General features: G+C 43.8%; 1 protein-coding gene across 1 annotated transcript in view; it reads right to left on the bottom strand.

Annotated features, from left to right (window-relative positions):
- Positions 1–26,907, bottom strand: part of ldlrad3 (low density lipoprotein receptor class A domain containing 3) — a 96,258-nt gene that overhangs the window by 19,783 nt on the left and 49,568 nt on the right. Inside the window, exons 3-4 of the mRNA XM_069686644.1 lie at positions 21,985–22,110; positions 20,607–20,741 (exon numbers count right to left, since the gene is read on the bottom strand). Coding sequence (XP_069542745.1) covers positions 20,607–20,741; positions 21,985–22,110 — 261 coding nt within the window. The remainder of the gene's footprint in view (positions 1–20,606; positions 20,742–21,984; positions 22,111–26,907) is intronic.

Below are 26,907 nucleotides of genomic sequence, written 5' to 3'. Positions count from 1 at the left end.
CAGTGCCCACATACAGCGCCATTCCCTTCATGCTCTCCCCGGTTAAGAAATAGAGCAAGACCCCTGATGCCCACTCCACCATCTAATCCCCCCTCCTGTAACAAAAGGCCTGGTCAGGCTGGTGGAAGCGCGAGGAGCCCCTGCGCCTTTTATCAGAGGCAAACAACAGAACAACACAGCCCGTTGCAGAAGGTCTATGGCTCCCGCACCTATCTGCGTTCAGCTAGAGAGGAATCAATGGCGTCTGTCTGAGTGATAAGAGGCGAGGCATGATGGTTAGCTGTGCAGCCCAAACATGCTCTCTCCCTGAATGAGACGGCCGGTGTTGAGAAAAGCACGGAAAGACTGTGAATCGGTGCCTGAGGGGAGGTTTGTACCTGGAGGTCAGAGATAAGGCCGGCCTCAGAGATAAGTGCTCGTAGTCATGACCCCTTCAAGAATGAAAAGACGAGGTGGAGACAATCAGAGCAGAACGCTGGTCATGCATTGCTCTGCAGACTGAATGAACAACTAGTCGCTCTGCTGAGGAAGGAGAGAGGAAAGCATCCCAGCAGGAATCTTGGTTTGCCTTACCAGAAGGTACGCTAAGTATGTCACCATCTCCGTGTGGTCTTGTGCAAACTCCCGAGTTATTATTTGATCTCAGTCTCTCTCTTGTCTCCTGTCCTCTTTTTCTCTTCCTGCACATCCATTTGCATCTTCCTGCACACGGAGAGAAGCTGGAAATAGGTGGCTGACATCTTCCTGAAGACCAAAAAAGATGATGAATTGGGAAGATGTGACGGCGAGCAGCCTCAGAGCCCATTCCCCTGATAATTTATGGCTTAATTAACCCGTAGAATAGAAACTCCTCCTGTCACTGAAGGGCACGACGTTATCCCAACAAAGCCAATTAGGATCAATAGTTGTAGAATCAATTATGCATGTACTGTATTGTATATGGGCTCCATGCACAAGAGCCCTGTGGCTTATTGGCAGTGGGGCTCAGTGTGTGTTTAACCTTGTGCTCAACATAAAGGCAGATCTCTTCCTCCCCTTGCTGCACAGCTTCCTCAGTATCTTTGCTCGTTCCTTCCCTCGCTCTCTCATCCAGACAGCTTTTATTTTTTTGTGCATCTTTATCGACAGCATTCTTTTCTTCATTTGATCACTAAAAGCTCAATGATGTTTGTTTTGCTTCCCCCCTCCCACATGTCTTCTTTTTTCCTCAACTCATATCAAACAATTCTGCCAGTACGCCTTTAAACATCATACTCTCAGCAGGAGCTCCTTTTAATGGACGAGACAGCCACATTAATGGCTTCCTCCAAATCAATAACCGCCAGCCGTAGTGTATGTTAACATACACTTCTACTGCATCATCTCCAACGTAATTGATCCCAAGTCCACGCGCTCACACGCACACACTTGTTTCATCTCTGTAATTAATGCTTTTGAAAATATGCACATTTACGCACGATGCCTTCCATCACATCAGGCTCAGGCAAGCACATCCTCTGAAACACAGCAACACAATCTCCCCCACGTAGCTGCAGATGAGGCAGCCCACACATCAAGCTGTAGCACACAGGGCAAGCGAGTCAACTTTATGCCCAGCTAATTAATAATGCAGCTTCAAGCTATGCACCGTGGGCAGCCTGAGGGAGGCCTATGATGCTGTGTAAGGGACTGGGATCATGCAGCATGTAGTGCAGGGATTGTATGTGGAGCCACAGCTTTCACAGATGTAATTACAGACACAGAAAGAAGGAACATGACCATGGGTGTGTCATCGAGTCAGTCCCGGGCTGCTACTCAGCCAGAGACCGACTATCCTTACTAGAGCTGCAAGTTTGGTCTCTGAGGGTACGAACCACAAGGGTATGTCAGGTCTGTGGTTTAAACCAAAGATGCAGACTTTATTCAAACTCTAACAGAAGGCAAACATAAAGCAGAACAAAAAGTTTACATAGTCCACTGGCGACAGAAGAATACCAAAAATCCAAAGGTCCAAAACACAGTCAAACATATGAAAACTCACAAGGAACAAATCCACAGGGAGCAAGGGTTTGACGGACGACAAACTGGCACTGAGACAGGGGAACACGAGGACTGAATACGCTTGGGAGGTGAGGATAATCAGAAACAGGTGAGGCAATCAAGGAGCAGGTGAAAACAATAAGGGCAGGAGACACAATCAAACAAGCAGGAAACACACAAAGGCAGGAAGTGGATCAACACGAGACACAAAGTGAAATCTGAACACCGAAATACAAATCAAAAAACATAACTAAACTAAATCATGACGGTACAATTAAAGAGGTAATCTTGACGATCTCAGTGTCGTTCTCTTTGGCGGCACCTGTGGCGATAAACGGTAATTGCGAGAGCACACTTCCTAGATATCCAGACAGTGTTGCATGTGTGACGTCCACGGTTGACTCCGGTTTTTGCCTTCATCTGAGTGTCTTTTACTTTGGATTTTCACTTATTTTTGAAGTTGTATCTGTAGTCATCGATCTTTTCTTTGTTTGTTCAGCCATAATAGATTACTGTTTACTCGCAACACTTGCAGAGACCGGAGAAGCAGTTGCTTAGCTCCGCCTACCCTCTCTGGCAGACCAACCACTGCTGGCTGATGGAAAATGCGTCACTAACTGGGCGCCGCTTGTGATTTTTGCGACACCCAGTCCATAAAACTACAAATGCAAAGGGATTCATCAGTGGGCCATAAGCTCAGTCACCACTGTGTTACCTCATTCGGCGATATTGACTTAACAAATATTTATTTACATGAAAATCTTTGAGATTATTACTTTAAGTACCCGATGTCAAGCGTACAGCAGCCCTACCTTTGAGGGTGTTGCCACAGTGACGAGCGATTGTAGGTACAAACATAGGGCTTTCTTTTCTGAGAGTGTAGATCCCAAAGAACACACAAAACTCTAAAATCATGAGGAATTAGTACAGTAAACCTAAAATACAGCAGGCCATAGAAGGCAAAGCCTCCTGAGGCGAATTCAGATTTGTGCTTTGTAGCTATATGAATAAAATTAGACTTGATAAATGGCCAAATGAGGCTGTAATGCTCCCATTAAGAAAATATCTAGATGAATAAAAGCTTAAATATATCAGCACGAAACATTCTGGAGTTTACTTTGGTAAATTTAAAGAAGTTTTAATGGTAAATGGAGAATAGATTTCTGTTTCCATGCTAAGATGCTAACAAGCTAACTCTTCTTGAATTGAGATGTTCAATCAAAATGCAGGTGCATCAAATCAGTTTGGGTTAAATAAGTACATAAAGTGACATCCATTTCAAATGTTATATTTATCCATATGAACTATTCTCGCTGCATAAACCATCGACACCAAAACACTGCAATTCCCAGAGCTACACTGTTTGCGTGGCCTAAACAGCAAGAAGAAAACAATACAGTCATTACAAGCGAATGGGGTGATATGAATATATAATCTGTGTATATACATATGTGGTGCTCTATGCAAAATAACCTCTGTTTTTAGAAGTGGTACGAGAGACCTTCCAGGAAAGAAATTAAAACTTAATAGAAGAAAAAACAGAGACAAGTGGAAGAAAATCACAGGCGTGAGTATTGATGATATTTGCGAGTGCAAACAGCTAAAAGGTTTCCCGGTGGACCTGCAGAGCTGGAAGATGCCGCTTTGAGAAACTAGGCTAGCGACTATCAAACATTACTTGAAAGCCGTCCCTCTGGAATATACCCAGCCGGTCTGCAAGGAAATCGCCTATAGCACAGCCCCAACAAAGAAAAGGCACATAAAGAAATAATTCACAATTAGAAGACGCACATTAAAGCCTGTGTGAGGTGCTTAAACAGGCAATGAGAGTAAAGCATTTGCAGCATGGCAGAAAACCCAGATGAAAGAACAGTCTCTAAAGAATTAAGGAACTACAGTGTGTGTGTGTGGCTTTCTGTCTTATTTAAACAGCTTGTTCTCCAAATGCAATAATCCTGCAGTTTGAGGAAAAAAAAGGCAGGCATCTGTCTTAAATCTTGCAGGCTATCGGCCGGCTCTGGACCCACACGTCTGTGTGACAGCTAGGTAAGAATCTCTCACAGAGGGCAGACATTTCGCTCTGTTTTGTTATTCCCTCGCAGATGTGGCCACTTGTAAGCTCTTATTGCTCAGCGTTTTATACCGTGTGAAACTGTTTTCAAACCCTGCTGAAAATCAATCAGTCTGACTAAAGTCTGGAGCATCAGTTGCTCAAATGCACCTTTAGATTCACAATAATGTCGATCAGAGCACCTTACACTTTCCCATAACACACAGTCATCGTCCACACACAGATACACACCGTTTGTTGCCCCATCAATATTATTTCAAAGCACTCACAAACCATGATGCTGAGAGGAAGTAAAGAGCATTTATATTTGTGTGTATGAATAAAGTAATAAAGAAAAAGAGAGAATGGGTGTATAAAACAACTAATATGCAGCTATAAAACATGTAAAACGCTTTAAACACAATATAAAATGGTTATGTCTCTGCTTCACTGACAGTTACAAATGTTTGCTCAGTCAGACAACTCACATTTGTAATCGTTTGAAAGGTTTATTGCAGCAGCAGAACACAGCTTGTGTTTGGCGTCTCGGCTCCCACCTCATCACTCCTCGCAGATTTATTTTACATGCAGAAATTTGAGGAGAGACGAGATAATGGGCCCTGTGTAAATGGCAGAAGGCTCACAGTCTGAGTGTGATTTAAGGCGTGTCCGACCCACTTTTGCTTGTTAAATCTAGGCGCAGGGCGCACAGAGGTTGGCTTGAGTCCCTGAATTTTTCATAGGTGTGTTTCCGGCATAGCATGAATCAAACCAATCAGAGTGTCAGCTCTCATTCTCTTTATAAGAGCCAGGCGTGTTGCTATTTACACGGCATTGATGATGATTGGACAGGATCTTGTGTTTATCAAAGTTCTGCAGGAATCTACCTGAGGCAAAGCAGGTGTGTGAAGCAGCGGGGAGCTTGTCCTCGTCTTCTGGCACTTCTCACCAGATCGGTAACAAACCGAAAGCAGTATCAAGATTTAAGGAGACGAGGGAAACTAAAGCTTGCAGTCTCAGAGTCCTCTCTAATATGTTTATGCCCTCCCATAAACAACGTTATATCACTGTATCTGCAAATACACTCCTTTTTCCTCATGAGTCAAAGTGCTGCTGTGCGTCCCCGTGTGAGTGACAAGCAGAGACTCGCGTGTTGTGAACTCCCTGATATATGCCCATAATGCGCCCTCTAAATACCAGGAACAGACTGCGCCATAGACTTCAGACTTTAGGGCGCTGGGCGTGAAAATGACGACGGTGGAAAATAGCAATGAGCAATGCGGCGCTTTGTGCTGGGTGTACGATAGGGCCCAATATCTTAAACCTCCCAGCCAGAGCCTGCAGGTGGATGCTAGGGGTGGTGGTGGGGCTGAAAGTAAGAGCGCAGTACTGGTGCTGGGCAGCGGTGGCAAAGACAGAGTGTTTGTCAGGTGATCGTGGAGAATGATGCACGTCAAGTGTAAATCAGGGCGGCTCAAGTTGCCGGCCTGAACTAGCTTGCAGGCATTGCTCCTTTTAAAAACCAGGATGTTTGGAAAGGTCACAGCTGATTTGCACATCAGCTTAGCAACATCTATATGTTTAATTGATCGGGTATGGAACTGCAGACTCGGCGAATAACAGCTGAAAAGTGTTTCAGATTACATTTATAGCTTTTTAGGAATTCATCCAACATGTTGTACATGTAAATGCAAAAACTATCATCAGCACTCTCTGTTTAAAAAAGTGTCTACATCTTAACTCTTAATAATAATCTCTTTGTTAACCCAGGTTACAGTACTCCACACAGGGCAGCAGATTGGAATCAGCACTACATGCTTTCCTACATGGGCGGAGAGCTCGAGCTCATCTTAGACCGAGAACAGCTTGTGATGTAATTTTCAGATAAGAAACTCGAGCAGTAAAGAAGATGATTAAAACAGCAGACCAAAATAAACCTGTCAGTCCACACTGATCATTGATAAGCAATCACTATTAATCAGTGCTGTCAATGGTACACATCTGATCAGCAGCTGAAACCTAAAAATAGAACATGAGTCACAGGCGGTAATTACAAGAATGTCAGTAACAGGCTGCACAGGCTGGTTGCTTCTGTTCACTGCAGAGCCATTAGCAGGGAAATAAGTGAATATGCAAAATAATTGAAGCTGTATAATAATTGATGGAAAACACTGACAGTCAGAACAGTGTGAGTCCTCCATAGGGGGCATCAGTGTAACACTGCTAGATCAACGCCTAAAGATTTGTGTTGGATAAAGTACACAGTCCAAGTCAAGAGCTGCTGATGACTTTTACACTGATTAAAGTCTTTCCTGGAGCTTTCAGAGAAATTCTGTCACAACATACAGTAATCTGACCTGCAGCTGCTCACATACACCACAGAGCTGTATGCACATTTATCCTACAGGAACGCTTGTCCCTGCTTTTTGTACATCCTCTCAAAGCTGCTCAGGAGATGGACCAAAGGTGAAACACACCACTAAAATCTCTCTATTGTTCGCTCTATCTCTCCCTTGCTCTCTCTATCCCCAGGCTCTCTCTATCTGCAGAATGGATAAACATGCCTATAGCATGTGGGTGTCCATAGGACAGCATCAAACAATGGGAACGACAAAAAAGAGAAAGAATGGGCGAGGGAGGGGGGAAGAGGATGAGGAGGGTGTTAGAGTGGATGATAAAAACACACCACAAAACCAGCACTGCAGCAACAGAATGGTCTTATCATGTCAAGCGTTGAGTTTAAGCCTTGCCCATCTGAACAAAGAGAGCGCAGACTGCCAGAGGAAGCACGAACGGAGAACAGAGGCGAGAGCAGAGAGGCCGTGATGAGAGGAGACAAGACAGTGGGGGAAAGAGGAGGTGAAATGGTAAAGAGAAGTGATGAGAAAAGGGTTGAGACGGGAGTCAAACGTCAAAACGGAGAAAAGTTGACGGGAGGTTAATGGTACATGAGCTGAGCGAGTCAGAGAGACAAAGGAGGGAGAGAGCGATAAGAAAGAAAGGGAGAAATTGAAAAAGACGGCGCAGGATCCAGTAATTACTGTGAATGAGAGCAGTGTTGCATGCAGGGACTAATCTCGGCCTTGTACTAAATCTCTGAGCATCAAATACGACCCCCTTCAAAATGTCAGACACTGTAGTTTTCTCCTCCCTCCACCCTCCTGTCATCACTTTCATCCTTCCTTTTTTGGTCCTAACTTCTCTGGCTCGACTTCAGTCCACTCCTGATCACTCACTTCATGCTTCCTGTTCTACTCTTACCTTCCTCTACCTCTCTCTCAGGTAAACCTCCTTCTTACCTTCTCATCTTTACATCACCTCGCTTCCTCTCTCTCTGCCTCTCTTTGTGGTTTCTCTCTCTCTCTGCTGGCACCCATGACCCCTTCCCCAGCTACTGCTGCCATCTCCCTCTGCTTCTTTGTCCCCCTTCTTGATTCCCTGTCTTTTCCACACAATGAATCCAGACAGAGGGTTTTATCTTTTTTTTTTTTTCCTCAATGGCTTCACCACTCTCCGTAATCCCTCATCTCCATCAGCCTGCCTCTCCCTCTCCATCACTCTCTCCCTTGTGCTTTCCTTCTCTCTTCCCGCTCCATCGTCTCTGCACTCACATTTTGCTGCTTTTTTTTTTAATCCCATATTCCGGCCCCCCCACCACCACCACCGCCACCGTCCTCTCACATTTCTATCTCTCACACTCTGACATGCAATCCCCCGTCTCTCTCTCCAGGGCACTCTTCCTTTTTCCCTTCTTTCCCGGTTTCCTTCCTCTTACATCTCTCTGATGGATACACACACACACAAAACACATAGTGGATGCGCGAACCTTAAAAACACACATGTAAAAACACACAATAGCACCCTCTCTTTTATCACCTACAAACTCACATCTGTGTCTCTATAGCCGCTTTCCCACTGGTCAAAACGCAGCAGCAGAAAAGAGACAGACAGGAGTATACTTCACTGGCAATGGGAACAGAGACAATCGGCATCTATAAGCGTGTCTTCCTGGGTCTGAAAAACCTGCGTCAACGCGCTAATTTCCTTGGGAAAGAGGTATAAGTCTGTCAAGCAGCACCTTAAGCTCACCCATATCATGCATGATCGGCGTTTGGAGTGCTGGCAGAAAGCGGCCCATTATAGCGAGAGCTGAAACCCAATGCATCACTCAGGAGCGTCTGTCTGTTTACTCCTAATAGCTGCACGCCATTTAGCAGATGCATGTGGGGATAATGTTTCCTCTAAGCATTAATTATTACGGGATTAGTTACAGGAAGGTAACCGATGCATAAATTAACATGGAGAAATTATGAATGAACAGGATCCAACGTGACAGCCAGTCAGTGACACCTTGTAGCCTACAGGAGCAGCATTTACAGGGTGCGCTTTTTAACAAGATGCAGTGTGTATTTTCCCCATGAAAAATTGCGACTCCAAATCCAGCTCACACTGTGATTTACTCCAGCAGACCAGAGTCGTAATGCCGCTAAGTGACTCCGCTACATATAGATGGGTGCATTAGACATGCCTGAAGAAAAGATAATATGGTCACAAAAATTGCATGGAGGGAGAAATTAAATTGAGCTCTGGGCACATAACCATCTCCTAAAAGTGCTGCATCTAAGTTTCTCCCAACATTCATCAAAGCTTTGCAGGAGACTGGAACCCTTTACCGAGCACCTCCTCGCTCTGCTTTCATAATTTTCTCCATTTCTAACTCAGTGTAATTTAAAAATGCAAAAACAGCAGTTTTTTTTCTCCTTCTGTTAAACCACGAAGAGCCAACACAGATAAAAAAGTGTCTCTTGTACAACTTATGGAAACACTTCTATGCAAAACCAAAAACAAGGAGTGATAAAATTTTCCTTTCAAGTCCTTTTTACGGCACGCTGAACCAATTAAGGACTTCATTAATAATCTCTAAACTTCTGCAAAGAATAGTCAAAGTATCCACCAGCACTTTACAGCTATTGAGGGTGACTAATGAGATGACAATATCTGGTATTGGTGCAGCCTCAACACCTCTTCGCCTGTCTTAAATGCGATATTGTTCGAGACGGATAATGGCCCTGTGAGCCTCATTAGAGTTTGCACAATGCAGACGAGGCGGGCACAATTTTCTAAAACAGCTAAATCATTGTGAAAGAGTGGGAGAATTGTAAAAGACTGAGATGATTAGGAAGCAGAAACAAAGAGCCCCTTTTAAGCACACTTTACACCGTGATCTCACCTCCTTTCTGCTGTCAGCCAACCAGCGAGTGTGCACCGAGGGGGCCGGAGAGGGGCACGTCTTTCAAGCCAAGTGTCGACGGGGCAGGGAGATGTTGCCGTAGAGGCCAGGCTTAACACACTCTAATGCAAATGTGATGCTCGTAGAGGCAGAAATCAGCGAGATAATGAGCTTGTTTTGGTCCTCTTCTGGGGTTTTACATTTTATAGTGTTGCTAAAGTAATTTAATGGTTCAAAATCAGATCATTCAGCTTTGGCGCAAAGATTGTTGGCTGCTGCATTGCTATAATGAAGCAAGCCAGAGATTGACACTTGTGCTATGTCATCTCTTAACGGCAAACCTGAACTCATCCATCCAGACAGTAAAGTAGGAGTGTAGTGCGACTGGCAACAAGAAGTGTTGGAGAATAAACTCACATACGCGAACACACAGAGGCAGAGAAGCACCCTCACACAAACTACAACTCAACAGCAACAGTGCAGCTTTTGTTCAGAGTGAAATTCCTCCACCAGTCTGTGGGTGCAGGTCGTCACTTGACCACCATCACCATGGCGACGGAATGAGGATAGGTTTAGGAGGGAAAGGTTGTTAATTTACAAGAGCCCGAACAGCAACGGCTGACTGGAAATGATTCAAGGACGGGGATGATTCATGCAGACTCTCCGAGTTGCCCCCTCCTCTGTGTGTGGCCACGGCCAATGGCAACGCCGTTCTTAAACAACAGGAGCCCTGAAAGCACTGACACTTAGCCTTGGTGAGTGGGAGAGAGGGAGCGGAGGGATGACAAGAGATGAAAGATGAAACAAGAGTGGATTTACACGCAGAGAAAGAGCAGAAAAGACACTTTTTACTGTGGCAGAATGCACGCAACAGATGGGTGGATGAACATCATCTATAGTATTCATTCGCACGCAAACACAGGGATAATAACAGTAAAGTGCAACTGCCAGAACTCCTAATGTACAATTTACTGTCTTCTTTACTGAAAAAAAAATTCTATCTTCATTTTAATTACAGAAATAGGAAGCTACCTCCTCCGCCAGCAGCAGCTCGGCCTTCCTCTCCTGCAGGCCGACAGCCGAGAGCCCCCTCAGCGCTGCTTTTGTGCACACGCTCTAAGCTAACAAAAGCAAAAACCTGAGCCTCTTCCAGAGTTCAAAACCACGGGTGGCGACGCATGCAACCTTCCCCATTTGTGCCTGTCAAGTGTGCGTTGGCTCTGATGAACTGCCATTATTACATTCCACTCCTACACCTCAGTCTACCGCCATTATATTCCCCTACGCTATTTCACGCTCCCTCCCACACCTTTTCTCTCACTGCCAGTGCGACTGACAAAAGGCCAAAAACAGACCAACATCTCGGCGCGCGCACACGTCTCTGCTACAAAAATTGCACATGAATTAACTTGTCTTTTAAATCTATTGCACCTGTATTTTTTGGGCCCCAAGTCTGGCAGCAATCAATGGGGGAGGACAAGGCAGTGAGAGAAGCTATTAGCAAGCGAAAAGGATACCAATACAGACCGGGGGACTTTTAATCACTCTGACATTCTTTGTTCTTTATTTATCAGACTGACATGGTAAATTAATGTCTAGTTTACTGGCAGGGCTAATGGAGAGGCAGGAGTTACTGCTACATGTCAGCACACCGTCACCGCATATACAGCCCCGGTTTGAAATACGGCTGTTTATTGGCCCTGTAAATGGCAGGGCTGTGAAGAGAGGTTGTTGAATACATAGTGCTTATGCAAAACAGCAGATGTATTGCTAGTGGATCTATCGAGTAGTTCTTACACAGCCTTAGGAGGATATAACAAATAGAAAAGCTGCAGATTACTCTCTGTGGAAGGGAGGGGGGGGCATCCCTGGAGTTTTAAAATGAAGGATTTGACTCCTGAGAAGCAGAGCGCCACGCACAAACAAGAAGGTTAAAAATGCTGTCTGTACTGTCAGAGGGAATAGAGTGTGTTTGTGGCGATGGCCGCCAAAATCGAGCTTATGATCAGATTAATGTTTCAGTTGGACAGACATTGTTATTACCAAAACGCCATTGACAAGTGAGTCTCGCTGCAAGGCTTATCAAAATGTACAAAAGCAACTGGCAAGTTAAATTACACGCAGACGTGTGCTCCAAAAAAGTCTGGCTGCCACTTCATTCTGTAGACGCTGAACTGTGGTTTCATTTTCATCAACCAAATCAGGGTCGAGGGCGACGCTGGCTGCAAGTGTTCTGACAGTGTACTCATGTAGGAGATGAGTGTTAATCGTCAGTTTGCTGCCCCAACATCTCACTTTGACAGGCAGTTCTCTAAGGACCTGCAGGCCAATGATTACTCTGATGGGGTCACTGGTAAAAACTATAATGGTAAATGGACTGTATTTATCTTTTCTAGTCTTGCGACCACTATAAGCTGCTTTTTTACACATTTAAACACTGATGGCAAAGGCCTTAGTGCCAATCTCCAATCAGATCTATGCCCATTCATGCCATCAGGAGCAGTTCAGGGTGTCTTGCCCAAAACAATTAGACATGTGACTGTAGCAGTCAGGGATCGAACCCCAACCTTCTGATTGAGAGATGACTGACTCTACCACTTGAGCCACAGCCGCCCCGTAATTTTAATGCAAAAAACAAGCTATGGCAGATATCCTTTGATAGTATGCATGAGCATTCTTTTGTTTGCTGAGGGACTTAGCTCCTCTCTATAGGAGCCTCGACATTTTAAAACATGCATATACACATTAGAGTGTAAACAAAGGCCCACCCTGGGGTGAGATTCCTTTAGCGTAAGAGTGATAAACGATACCCTGGAATAGAAAGTCTATAAATAATTTTGTTTTCGACGCACTGTAATTTAAGTCCTATGTAAATGGTTTATCCAGCAAACAGTGTAAATGTATTCAAAGATGTTTTCTGAACCATTGTGGTCTGCAGAATGGATGTTGAACTTTCTGTTCAAAGACACTTACTGATGTTTTGATGTTGTCAAAGTGAATGAAAGGCAAAGAGGTGCAGTCTTTACAAGTTAAAGAATATAATCCCCTTTTAGTTGCCCAGTTATTGCACTTGTATTTAAACAAATAGTCTCAAAGAGGAGCTTTAGTGAAAGTATACACCTATCAGCCATAACATTATGACTGCCTAATATTGTGTAGGGCCAAAGCAGCCTTGACCCGTTGAAAAGATAATATGGTCCTGTGACTTGCGAGTCGGGGTCTCAATGGATCTGACTTGTTTTCCAGCACATCCCACAGATGCTCGATTGGATTGAGATCTGGGGAATTTGGAGGCCAAGTCAACACCTTGAACTTGTGTTCCTCAAACCATTCCTGAAGCATGTTTGCAGAGTGGCAGGGCGCATTATCCTACTGAAAGAGGCCACAGCCATTAGGGAACACTGTTTCTATGAAGGGGTGTCCTTGCTCTGCAACAATGTTTAGGTAGGTGGTACGTGTCAAAGTAACATCCACATGAATGGCAGGACCCAAGGTTTCCCAGCAGAACATTACCGAAAGCATCACACTGCCGCTGGCTTGCATTCTTCCCATAGTGCATCCTGGTGCCATGTCTTCCCCAGGTAACGTGAACAATCAGACCAGGCCAACTTCCTCCATTGCTCTGTGGTCCATTTCTGATGATCTTGTGCCCATTGTTGGCGCTTTCAGGGGTAGACAGGGGTCAGCATGGGCACCCTGACCGGTCTGCAGCCACGCAGCCCCATACACAACAAACTGCGATGCACTGTGTGTTCTGACACCTTTCTATCAGAACCAACATTAACTTTTCCAGCAGTTTGAGCTACAGTAACTCTTCTGTTGGATCGGACCACACAGGCCAGTCTTCGCTCTCCACATGCATCAATGAGCCTTGGACGCCCATGACCCTGTCGCCAGTTCACTGGTTTTCCTTCCTTGGATCACTTCTGGTAGGTACTGACCGCTGCAGACCGGGAACACCCCACAAGAGCTGCCGCTTTGGAGATGCTCTGACCCGGTTGTCTAGCCATCACAACTGGCCCTTGTCAAAGTGGTAACTTAATACAGGATTTTAGGGCTTCACCTTCACGAGTTAATTTAGATTTATGAACGAAATTTGTACGTGCAGTATGGCTGCACTGAAAGACCAACACACACTGACCATAAATGAACACACTGACACATACATAGTCAGACCAAATGCCTTTGATGCCTCTGACCACACAAAGCACACCTTATCTTCAGAAACACACAAAGAGCTTTTGAATCGGCCGGTCCGTCTGTTCCTACCTTCACATCAATTACACCTCCCTCACTCTGCTACTTTTTCCTCTGTGAACAACTTCAGTGAGGAAAAAAGGGCCGAAGATGAAGCTGCTTTGAGATCGAGGTGATGTGAGAGTGAATCACTATCGCACTCTCCCACAGTCACCGCGCCATCAGATACTCTTTGTCAGCCTCTGTTAATTAATGCGTAATGAGAGACGCTGATGTGTGCATTTTAAATCAATTACTTTTCTTAAACGGCTCTGAGGGATTCTCTCACACGCTTTTTAAAACACGCTCACTTTGGTGCTCATCACTTTTATACAGAGTCCTTAAACTTGTCAGTGTCATGACCTTCAGAGAGTTCCTTCTGGAGGTTGCAGAGTGATTTTTTAACAATTAAATATGCAGAGCGGCCACTTTAGGTTGCACGGCGCCTCATGAGCTCCTGCATGCGCTTCTTTGGATATGCAGAGTGCCTCTCTTGTTCTCAGCGAGGCCTCCCCCAGCATCTGGCCAAGTCCTGGGAGCCCCGCGGCGCTGTTTCAACAACAATGCATCGCAGGGGCAAACACTCGCTCCATCACAGCACTCTCTCCATCCCCCCGCTGTAAGCAGACAAGAAGACCAGGGAGAGCAAAAAGAAGCTCAGCTCTGCAAAACTAGCTTTCATGTCATTTCTGTCTCTGGAGTTACAGCTCGTGGCCTCGGGGCTCGACTGGAGATGGATGCTGCTCTCATCCTCTGCGGCTTATCGCTACCCCTCGCTCAGTGATATCCAAATCCCTGCCTTTTCTCTACCAAATCACCTGTCTCCCTTTGCTTACCTCCATCTTCCTGCCCATTGCTATTCATTGCTCCCTGCGACTCCCTCTCTGCTTCACTATATTATGTTTATGCGGCGTGCTTTCCATTTCTTTATCTCTGCTATGTGTTACAGGCTCCCCATCCTACTATCAGACGGTGCTCTGATTGCACCAGTGCATTTAAAGAAGATTGTGTATTGCAACATTGCACTGTTTGCCACTTTGCCACCTCTCTGCTATTTCAAAAATCAATTACCCATCAAATAAAGTGATAAACAGTAAAAGCAGCTCTGTGCTGCTGTTTTTGTCAAACTGTGCCAGATTGTTTTAAATCTCTCTGATGGGAAATAAAAAATCGGAAGGCATAAAAAAACAAGACGGATGGTGCTGCTTCTGGAGATCTAATTAGCAGACACCTCCACTAACACTTCTCTATATGTGCCACGAGGATGATACGTCCACTGACAGGCTGCGTGCTGATCTCTCACAAGGCTAGTCAAATCAAGGAACCAAATGTGGAGAGACTGAAGCAGGTAATTATGGGTAAGGAGGAAGAGGAGCAGAACAGAGAAAGAGGGGCAGGGGAGAAAGTGAGGAAGGCGATGCTGTGCTCAGGTGGCTCAGAGCGGATATTGTACGCCTTATCTGTCACCTGCAGGTCTGTGCTTATTATAGAGAGAGGCAAAGTCAGAGCAGCATGTTAGGTAGAGATGTGTGTGAAGAAAAGCAGAGAGCCAAACCGCTGTGATGCCTTCACTGCCTCTGAAGCACACAGGGTGATAAAAAAAAAAAATATTCAAGAAAACAAAGACTGAAAAAGCCGAGCTTCCCTTCATTGATCTTTCCTGAAGGTCACAACAACACGCAGCCCACAACTTCCCAACACTTGTACTTTACGCAGCGCTACACAAGCTACCAGCAGCAAAAATAAGCAGGAGAACATTTGGGTCATTTACGCTTCATACATACAAATATCACTATAAAATCAGTGCCTGCAGGGAGTCTTTGGGAATAAAACAGCTCACTCAGATGAGAAGTTGGTGCGCTGGTACGTCTCCGTGGGAGCTGAATTGAAAACATGCAAAGTACTCGGCTGGTTAGTTGAAAATTCAGACGCTTTTGTGATAAGAGAAAGATAAAAGTTGGGGCTTTATCTGATACCTGAAAACATTTTAGAGATGGAAGAAGTCGGAGAAAGATTTCAGTCAACCATAGCAGGCCTTTTAATAAAAATGCTGCAAGGCAGAACACTTTCTTTTGGGAGGAAATGAAGTATAATCACTTCATTCAGGGCTGGAAATGTTATGTACCATAAAGCAAAGGGCCCCTTTTGAGGTGCATAAACATTGTATATAATGTTTGTGAGTTGTTGTAGATTATGACTACTGAATGCATGTCTTGATTGTAAATTCTATTCAAAATTTTGTCTCGCAGCGATCTGTCTGATTGTTTCGACTCCTCATACAGGATCCATTATTTGTCCTAAAGGCTGCGCTCTGAGATCTAATGCCTCAGACGCCATGACGGCGCTCAGCTTCATTCTGCCCGCCGGCTCCGCGGTTGCTATTGTTCACTTGTCAACAAGGAAATGGAGTGCAGAGGACACAGATATCCATCAATATTTCTGCATCACTCTACAATTCTATTCAGCATTCCGTGGCTCTGCATCGAGCTGCGCAGTCTGAAAAGGACGAGCGTGTGATGATGGATGGACTCTCTCTCCGTCTCTCTCTCTCTCTGGCTGATATAATAAGAATTTCTGCTTCTCCAATTAAGCAAAATGAAAAAAAAAAAATAATAGATTGACTTTGGTTGGCATATTCAGTTTTTGATTTGTGAGGAAATTCATTAGCGGGCTAAATTATAATAAGGGGAATAATTATCTGAACCATTAACTGATTTTTAGTTAGTTAATGGTGTCAGATCAGAGCTATTTCTCACAGCTCAGGAAAGGCTGAACTGTTTCTTTCTATTTTAGAGAGTTTATGCAGCTGAAAGCAGGACGTACTCTGCTGCTGCTGCACAGCTCCTTCCCCATTTATCACATACACCGTAGGAGCGATAACGTGCTTTATGCCTCTGTTGATTATCATTTGTTGTGTTGCATTCCTTTAATGGTTTAATCACTTCTGGTAATTGGCACTTGGGTGTGGTATCACCTTTATTTCCCTGATGAGTTGGGTGGCGGATGTTCAGACAAAGAGGGTGAGTTAGGCTCAGACATTTTCTGTTGACCGTCACGCCACGTTACATTTTGCTTTTTGTATTGGAATTCGGTCGTAAGATTAGTTTAATAAACAGTTTAACTCATCTGGATGTTTGGATTGTTGTCTGTGTACACACCATAGACTAGTGGTTCCCAACCTTTTTTCCTTGGAGCCCCCCTGCTCGTATCTAAGAAAGGCTGAGGACCAAAAAATCTATACTTTTTAATAGTTAACAGACTTTTGATTATTAATTAAGTGCTTTTTTAATGATTTTATTTAACGTGCAAATCTAATCTTGACGTTCTCAGTGCAGACAAAGCCTCAGGACCCCAGGTTGGGAACCACTGCCATAAAAGATGGACAACATGACAGCTCCCTAAAAGTGAAGCCAAAACATTTCGAGCGCCCCCTGCTGACTGGCTGCAGTATAGGTCATAAAGCCCGCCTCCTCCATGTTAACAGATGGGACATGAGTCAAACTATAAAATCAAAATACACGCCAAATACATTTGTGTCAAACATGGTTTCTGTCATTAAAGTTAGTTCTTATCATGCTGATTTATGTCCAAGTGTTCATTTTTCTGAGAAGATTACTTTTAATTATGCTGTAATTTGATGCTGTAAAAAGGATGATTGACAGCTCTGTTGACAAATACGGCTCCTGCAGCCGATCTGTTCCAGATTAGCAGAGTAGAGGAGGAACAGTGAGAGGAGACGTAACTAAAACAATCACTACACTGAAGTCACTGAAGTTTACATATTTGTGAACGTCTGCTGCAGACCAACACAAGGAGCTGTTCTGCTGTTAACCACGCCGATGTGCAGGATCTTTGCTGGGTTTTTTTTGATAATTTAAGTGTGTTTTGGTTAGCGGAAGTGGCTACAGCGGCTCCACCCACCGATCTCTACTGCACAGCTCTGGCTCCAAATGATGTCACCATCGCAAGACGGCAGCGCCTTATTTTGGGTATTTTGGCTTCAATTTCGTACAATGAGAGCAGATGAGACGCATTGTCCATCTATATATACAGTCATTGGTACATATGCATCACAGTAACGAGCCCACTTAGCCCCTTAGTGGCACTTTACCATTATAGTCACTATAATACATACTTTTCCGCTTGAATTTCCAGACTGTGCCTGTATGAGTATTGGTTATAGCATTACTGTCATGGTTTTTCGTTGCATGTTCAGACTTCATATTTGACAGAGGTCTTTTTAAAATGAATCAATGTGACAGCAGCTGAAAGAAAGGGATTCCCAGGCTTTACTAACAAAAGCAAACACAGACAGTGGTCCACGTCCAGAGCCTGGGGTTACATGCACATCAGGGTTGGACTGCTGGCAGGAATCATGTTGTCTCGCCTGTGGAAGTACAGCTGAAGTGTTGACAGAAGCCGACTGTTGTGTCATAGCTGCCTGAGAGAAGTGAAGTTCCCAGTGGAATAAGAACGGTATGCCAGATGTAAAGTGGTACATGCCAGTGAGGAAGACATCCGACTAACTGTCAGGGATGTGCTACTACTACTACTACTCCTGAAGAGTCGTGACAATCACATCAATGTCATTATATATCACAATTTTACACTACACTAATGATGCCAAAGTGCGTTTTTGTGTGTTAAATTGGCATAGCGGGGAATCACAGCATCTTATTTGGCTGACGTTGAATCTGTCAGAGGCTTAGCTGTATCTTTATGAAGCACAAACTGCAGGATTGATTTCCTTTACTGGATGTTTTCAGAAATATTAGAAATGTGACTTACTGAGTGACAGTATCTCCCAACACCTCTATCATCTCGATTCGGTGTAATAAAAAAAAGCTCAATACTGTATCCACCAGCTTCCACCCGCTCTGTAATCTGCTGCAAAGTTCTGCTGCCAATAATTCTAACAATTACGGTAATTTGTCACAACAGATCAAAGTGACAGCAGTTGGCACCCAGTTTCATCTCTAAATGTGTGCTGTTGTGAAAGTCTAAACGAAGCTAACGAAGTGAAGGAAGATAAGAGCGACTATTTAGAGACTTCCTCTTTTGATTGCGAGAGAAAACTGATCCAACTCATTCAGCATAATTGGTGTTTCTGTCGCTATTTCTGACAGACTGAATCACAGTAAGTTTCTACTGTGTATGTTTTTAACATTCTTCTATATAAAAGATAACTATGTAATTACACTGCATGTGAGGGGACTGCTAAATGTTATCTCCACATTAAGTAATTGTTAGTGTGTTCTTACTTTTTTGTAGATGTTGAATCTTAAAGCATTTTTGCAGTCAGTCGTTCAATTCTGCCAGTGCTGAAAGGCAGCACATGTGCTGAAGCAAATCCTGTCTCAGGATGTTTTTCCAACTTTTGTCAGCGTTTTTTGTTCACTCCATCTAGAGTTTGTGATGAAGCAGACATTCTCTCTTTCACATCACTAAATCTGCACATCTTGCACACAATTTAACTTCAATAAAGTCAAGTTTAATTTACATTTTTCTTCACATTTGTCACTATTAAGATCTTTGTAGAATATGAGTCTAGTACCAGCTTTGTGTTATAGTATATATATATATTTTATACATGTATATAAACTGTAAAACTGTTTCATATTTTTATATCTTTCTAATTTGCTACTTGTTGCATACATACACCAAACAGCCATAACATTATGAACACCTGCCTAATATTTTGTAGGTCCAACTTTTGCCGCCAAAACAGCCCTGACCCGTCGAGGCACGGACTCATCTAGACCTCTGAAGGTGTGCTGAGGTTAGGGCACCAAGACATTAGCAGCAGATCCTTTAGGTCCTGTAGGATGCAAGGTGGGGCCCCGTTAACAACAAACTGTGATACACAGTGTGTTCTGACACCTTTCTATCAGAACCAGCAACTTTTTCAGCAATGTGAGCTACAGTAGCCTTCAATCCCCTCATACATCAATGAACCTTGGTTGCCCATGACCCTGTCACTGGTTAACCAGTTTTCCTTCCTTGGACCACTTTTGCTAGGTACTGTAGGTACTAACTGAGAGCTGCAGTTTTGCAGATACTCTGACCCGTCATCTAGCCATCACAATTTGGCCATTGTCAAAGTCGGCTGGTGGGTCGGCTGTGGATAAGTGGGAGAGTCGGTCGCCTTTCAGTCCGAAGGTCGGAGGTTCGATCTCCAGCTCCCTCAGTCTACATGTTGAAGTGTCCTTGGGCAAGACACTGAACCCCAAACTGCTCCTGGTGGAATAGCCATCGGGTATGACTATGATATTACTGATTGACAATTGGGCACTTTAGGTAGCAGCCTCTGCCATCAGTGTGTGAATGTGTGAATGTGACAGGTAGTGTAAAAGCAGCTTTGAGTGTTCGCAAAGACTAGAAAAGCGCTTTATAAGTACAATCAATTTACCATTTAAAGTGGCTCACATCCTTACACTTGCCCATTTACCCTGCTTCCAGCACGTCAACTTTGAAGACAAAATGTTCACTTGCTGCCTAACACATCCCACCCACTGACTGTAAATGCTATAATCAATGTAATTCACGTCATCTCAGTGGTCATAATGTAATGGCTGATAGGTGTATATTGCAGTTTTTGCATTAATGTGAGTTTTCTTATGGCGTATTTGGCAGTGATTAATTTTAGTTCAAAGTTTTGCCTCTTCTTACGCCTCTCTTTAGCACGCCTTGTTAATCACAAAGCCGCTACTTTACATTTTTATGGTTGTAACTTTGTGATTGATTTTGTTTTATCGTTTGATAATTTGCTGCTGCAGCGGTTCAATGTGCTCACAGGAGTAATTAAAATTACTAAGTATTTTATTGCCTGTTGCCTTTTCTGTGCTTTAATTCTGGTGGAGGAAAGTCAGGTCGGGCCAGTTAACAAAGCAAAAGCCATTAAAAACAGTTTGTACTGTGTGAGTTGAAGGCTAATCAGAGGTATGTCACTTTCATTATAACTGAGTCATCCTCCGCCTCACAGGGCAGATGTTCCATTCCCAGTTTAAAAAGTAACTTCCTCTTTCTTCTCTGCACGTATGATCGTCTAATTTATTCGTCTTTCTGACCTACCTGCAGTAGTGAGGCAGAGCTCCTCGTCACTGTTGTCCTGACAGTTGTCCTGGCCGTTACACAGGAAGCTGCGGTCTACACAGTGGCCGTTTCGACACTTGAAGCGAGCCTCCGAGCACACCAAAGGGTTGCCTGCTGGGGTTGAGTCAGGGCAGAGGTCAGGGGTAAGTTCAAACAAGGTTACAGTGAGAGGTCTTTATTAAAAGTCACAACAACAGAATAAATATAAAAGGAATACATCGTTGGAGCATCGCCATGGTGATTTATAGAGATAAAGGAGAAATTAAAAACAGTGTGACTCAGATTTGATCGTGTGAGTCTGATAAAAATCAAACTGGAACTCAACAGGAAGAGAAGAAAAAAAAATCCTGCCCAGCACCACCGCTCATTTTTCAGCACACGTGGTGGTTCTGCCTTTGTCCTCGCTTCTGCAAAATGAGGCAGAATTATCTTGTGAGAAGATCCAGACAATTACACAGTAGTGACGCAGTCTGTGCTGGGAGCGGCGAGCAAAGCTCCATTTAAATGCCTAGATTAGATTTGTGAGTGTGCGGCCCCGCAGGCTAGGAACACTGCCTCTGACAATGGTGGGTGACTGGCTTGGTGCACAAATCCCCACTGGGTAAGCAGGGATGGGATCATGTGAGGACAAACTGCATGCATGATAATAGACCACACCTGGATCATGGTGGCCTCCCTGTCCTTATAACACGGTATTTAACTTAAAAATGCTTGGTTGGCTATTTATTACTTGTCACTTCTGCTATAATCTCCTCTAAATGCAGCTTGGACAGGGAGTGGAGGATATAACAACAGCTCCAAGAGCATCTGTTTGTCTGACCTCTCCCTGCCTGATAAACACAGACATAATTCACTCCACACCCTTAGATTGTAATTGAGCCTTTGTGCGAGAAATTTATGGTCTCCAAACCCGAGCTGAGATAATACCAATTACCTCACGATGACATCATCAGAGGAGAATAAGCACCTCCAGAGCCAAAGCACACATTTCTCTGCGTACTTGGATCCTGGTGTTTCCTGTATGTATGTTGGGTTCCTTATAGGGCCTGAGGTCTCTGCTCTCTGAGTTATTTACCTACTATATATCATTTTTTTACAGGATGTGTAGCACATAATAAGTCAACTGACTTGTATATGTAAAATTGCTGGACTGACCCTTTAACACTTGGCTCATACAAGAATAATTGTGCTTGAGTAAAGTCCATACTTAGCGCTTAATCTACCCCTGGCTGTATAAGCTGTGCAGTACCTGCAGTATAAACATGACTGGAGGGCAGTACATCATTGGAAAGACCCTGACTTCTGGTGACATGAGACAGATAGCTCTTAAAAGAATTGCTTGTTGGACGAGACTCACTGCAGTTCTCCTCGTCACTCCCGTCAGGACAGTCGCTGAAGCCGTTACAGCGGAAGCGTCCGATGATGCAGTGGACACCGTTGGCGCAGGCGAAGAAGGTGGGGGCGCATTTTGACTTGACCTTGGCTGAAGACGGATGGAGGGTTGGGGGGAAGTGGTGAACAGAAGAACAAAGTATTAGTCTATGTGCAGGTGTTGCAGCAGTTTCAATGCATTACATCATGTTTTATGGCAGAATTAGCCTTGGCTGTGATAGACCCAATGATAAGGTCTGTGAGTCTTTTTAAAAGCCCCTTTCCCACTGGTCAAAAACCCCCCTAACACCCACTAACACCCGCTAACACCCGGCTTTTTTGCTTAGTGGAAAAGGTTACAATCGACATTCAGACCCGGGTCAAATGACTGTAGACCTGGGTAATTATCGTCTCGGCTCCAACCGGCAATGATGGGATCACAAACCCCGGGTTGACACACTAATCTCTGCCCCCTTTCAGGCGCAATGCTATGAAGCGCACAGCTACAAATTCTTCCCGTCTCCGTCCAAGCGGCGCTCGAACATTGTTCCAAATGTATCGCCGGCCGAGTTTGATAAATAGACTGAATGAGTAATAGACAGTGTTGTAACCAAGTCATCTTTGCTCAAGTCCCAAGTAAGTCTCAAGTCATTTGGTCCAAGTCTCAAGCAAGTCTCGAGTCATTTTTTCTTGGGCACGTCAAGGCAAGTCAAGTCACAGGTTATGTCAAGTCGAGTCCTTACTTAAGGCAAGTCAAGTCCCAAGTCAAGTCACTTTTTTTTCCACCCAAGATCCAGCACTCTTACCTGTAGTATCCAGTCTTTATAAAGGGAAAAGACAAGGTATTAGTAGCTCGTCTAATAATGATATTATTGGCCAATTTATATAACCTGGTCAAAAAGTATGACAATGAATTGTATCTGTATTATCTTGGCACAGACGCAGCCATGATGATGGTCTGCTCTGAGACTGTATGAGTACGACTGATGAAGCTTCTCTTTGGGGAAAAACATCAGGTAGCGGGGGTCTTTGATGTTGCATGTTGCCATAGTGAGGAGTGACTGACAGCCAGTCATCCAATCCTGACAATCACAACCGGGGAGCTTTTTGATGATTCCCAGTTTGTGCTGCGTACATACTTGATAGTTAGACAGAAACTTGACAACATTGAATTTCATCATTTTATATTTAAAAGCTAACATTCAACTTATGAACACACACAAGTCATCCGAGTCATCATGCCTCAAGTTAACTTGCAAGTCCAAGTCGAGTCTCAAGTAATTTATTTTTTGTCAATTCAAGTCGAAAGTCATCAAAACGGTGACTCAAGTCGACTCCAGGCCAAGTCACCAAGTCTCAAGTCCACATATCTCTGGTAATAGATACAATAAAGACCTAACCACCGTAACATCTTCACTGTTCACTAACCCTGTCTCCGGTGACGCAGCAGAAAAGAGACCAAAAGGAATATACTCCACTGGCATTGGGAAAAGAGACAATCGACATTTATTAGCGTGTCTTCCTGGGTCTGAAAAACCTGAGTCAAAGCACTAATGTCGGAGGAAAAGGAGTTTAACAGACACAACTCTCTCTAAACAGCAAACCAGACAACCATTTACTGCTCATTTTCCATTAATCACGTTGCTCATTTTGCTCTGTAATGCTTTGAACATTCACAGTCTCTGAAGTATGACAAGTAAAGGGTATGATCCCGAGCACAAAGTCGTGATAGGAGAAGAAACCCAGTTAATGACAGAGACAAAGAGAGCAAATCGTGTGGGAGAGCGTTTGTATGGATTCCGCCATTGATCAGCCTTAAGCAGGCCACGGGTCTTATCTCACAGGACAGGCCTGAGACTGAGTGACGAGCGCGCAGAACATCAATGCTCGCTATCCTCCGTTTAGCACTTTACCCTTAGTTTTAACTCAAACACATTGATCTCTCCCAGCAGAGGGAGAAAAAGAAGATAGCAGGTAGATGCAAGCAAAGACATCAGAAAATAAAGGACCTTGCTTTAGGTCGATCCCGGCCGAGACAGAATTTTAAAACCACACAGCATAAAAAAACATTGTTATTTACAGTTCATTGGAATGAGCCACAACTGTGTGAAATACAGTATCCTCTCAGACCTCTGGCCTTTGTAAAACCACCCATTGGATTATTCCCTTGAACTCATTTGCATAATAATACAAAAGCTTAAACTTGTAAATATGTCTTTGTGTGAGATCTACTGCGGTTGCGATCATACTCGCTGCAAACAGAGGAAGCCAAAGCTACCAATTACAGCTGAGATGTTGTTACAATACTTGTTAAATAAGACTACAAGTTGGTGCCAGTGAGAGAGGAGCATTATAAAAATTTTAAACACAGCAGAACAAAAGGATGGAACAACCCACACACGCACACACACACACACACAGCGAGGGCGAGAAAAGAGAGGGAGTGGGCATCAGCCAGCCACCAAACCGTCTTTCTGTTTTTTCTCCCTCTGCTGAATACAAAGGGTAGAATTGGCCTGCTCATAGGTTGGCATTGTGCCGTCTCAAATGCCAGGGGCGCACATTTTTCCCTCTTCAATATATTGTGGTAGGCTGATTTATGAGTTCTTTCAAGCTGTGGCGATTATGTGTAGCGAGGGGGGTGAGGGCTCGGCATAACAACCACGAGGGTTTGGAGCGCCCGTCTCCAGGATGAAATGTAATCCGCTGAACGAGGGAGGAAGCTGGGATAGAGCCCGATCTCTGTGTCTATAGTCTGGAAAGCCTTTGTTTACCTGGACAGCAGAGGCCCCGTACCACCCAAAAGCTCATTCAGCATGGTATATCACGCTCATTAGAGTCCTGGGGAAAGCAGAGACATGGCTTTGAGCTGTAGCGACACATGAAAGAGAAGATACAAAAACACGCTGCTGTGTAGGGGTACGTTAAAAAATTTATCGGGCCACAAACAAAGGCAACATCATCCTTTATTCTCTGTTTTTATTTATTTACATGTCTAGGATTATTCTTCTATTTAGATTCTTTTTTTTGTACATGTTTTGGGAAAAAAAGGAAACATTTTCTGGTCTTGAATAAATTATAAAGTTTCTTCTTGGAAACTAAATCTTGCTTTGACGTGAATCCGGACTGTTTTAAGGCAGGCTTGGACAGAAGGACAGCTCTGATATTCCTCAATCACTTCCTCCCTCGCCCAAATCCTCATTACCACTTCTACTGCTGGCAGGATTCATCTGACCCAGTGTTTGTGTTCCAAATTAGCTCAAAAGTCACATGAAGGGCAGGCTCATGAAGGGGAATTTGTGGGTGGGAGAGACAGCGCTGGTTGGAAGGATAGAGCTAATGTGCTTAGCTGTATTTTCGGGGGGATGCACGGCCCTTTATAGTTTGAGCTGCAGTTTCAGAGCGAGAAGATGAAAATTTAATTAGAAGGCGCAAATTGAGGGTGGAAGAGAGGGTGAAGCTAAACACTGCCTCACTAAAGCTTTAAGTGCTGTGTACTGGAAAGACTAGCAGACTTGTGCTGGAGAACCTGAGGGCTAACTGGTTAATACGTTGTAAGCTTATGAGACTCACAGTGTATGCCAGCGCAAAACCGTGACGTGTTTAAAAAGAAGTGAAAAGGTTTAAAATCAATTAAAAAATGACAGTTCTTGGTGAGCTGTTTAGCATATTAACATGGCAGCCATTTTCCTCTCACTCCACACTCAAATGCTGTTTGAATATTGCACTGCCGTGTTCCTGGTTGTGCAATGCAGGCTACCTTGCTATCTTTATAATTGAACTTTTTCTTGATTAATTAAAAGACAATTTGCTGTGAAAATCTGGAGGGAGCTAGGCCTATATTTTATAATAAAAAACCTATTTCATAACACATAAGCTACCCTTAGGCAACAGCTAATGCTAGCATTTAACCGCTGCCTAGTCGACATTTTGTTAGCTAGCTATTCTTAGCTAACATTAGCTAGCAATTTACACCTCTACTATTTTATTGTGTAACACTAATATTAGTATATTGTAAAGTCTGTGTATAAGACGCACTTTTAATACATCTTTTTCATTCATCTCATTCAGTGGGCTGCATCCTTTATACCGGTGCGCTAATAATCTAGCTAAAGCTTCGTCACAGACATGCACAGTCATGATCGCCAGTGCATCCGCCATCCTCACAAAAATGAACGTTACCAGTGGTTGTGCTCAACTACCACATCTGCAGCTAGCATGGTTACAAACTCAACATGGCAAAAACAAATGTTAGGCTGTAATTTGTGTGTTTTGAATGTGTTTCAAAAGAAAATACATAGAAATAGTGTTGGAATAACTTGCATACATGTTTTTTTGATTTAAACAAAGCTATAGAACCTTAAACCCTCTGGGGTACCATCAAAAACAGACTGCGTCTTATATTCTGGATTTAACAGTACCTTTTAGCAGTCCCTAGCTTGCGGTTAGCTAGTAAGTGGCTGGATGCTAACGTTAGCTATTGTCTGAGGATAGCTAATGGTGTATCAAATATGTTGTTTCATCTTGTAATAAGGCCACATTTTTTCGTAGGTAATGTCTTCTCAGTTGCTTAGACACTAAGAAGCAGTGAAATAATTTGTGAGACCCTAAATTTAAACGACTTGAAGCCTTGAACACATTATAACAGTATTTGAGCGCCCCACCCTGAGAATGAGAGGAAAATGGCGGCTGTCTGAATGAGGTCAGTGTTGTGTTGTTATTTTTAAGTTCCTGGACTTCTACCTTTAAAATGTAAATACTGCTGTTGGTCTAGGTAACACAACCACTGCATCACCCACTCCCTACACAACCTATCATTCTCTTATCACTCTTCAGTCTCGGTTTTTGAATTGTACAGCTCCATGCCAAATTTTCTTTCTCTTCTCGAAGCCTTTATAAAAGTTGTTTA

The sequence above is a fragment of the Semicossyphus pulcher genome, unplaced genomic scaffold (genome assembly GCF_022749685.1).
Source record: "Semicossyphus pulcher isolate SPU_LCO1_2020_fin unplaced genomic scaffold, fSemPul1.0.p SCAF_8, whole genome shotgun sequence".
Classification (NCBI taxonomy): Eukaryota; Metazoa; Chordata; class Actinopteri; order Labriformes; family Labridae; genus Semicossyphus; species Semicossyphus pulcher.
Note: the sequence above shows the minus strand (reverse complement) of the source record. Positions and strands in the feature narration are given on the sequence as shown.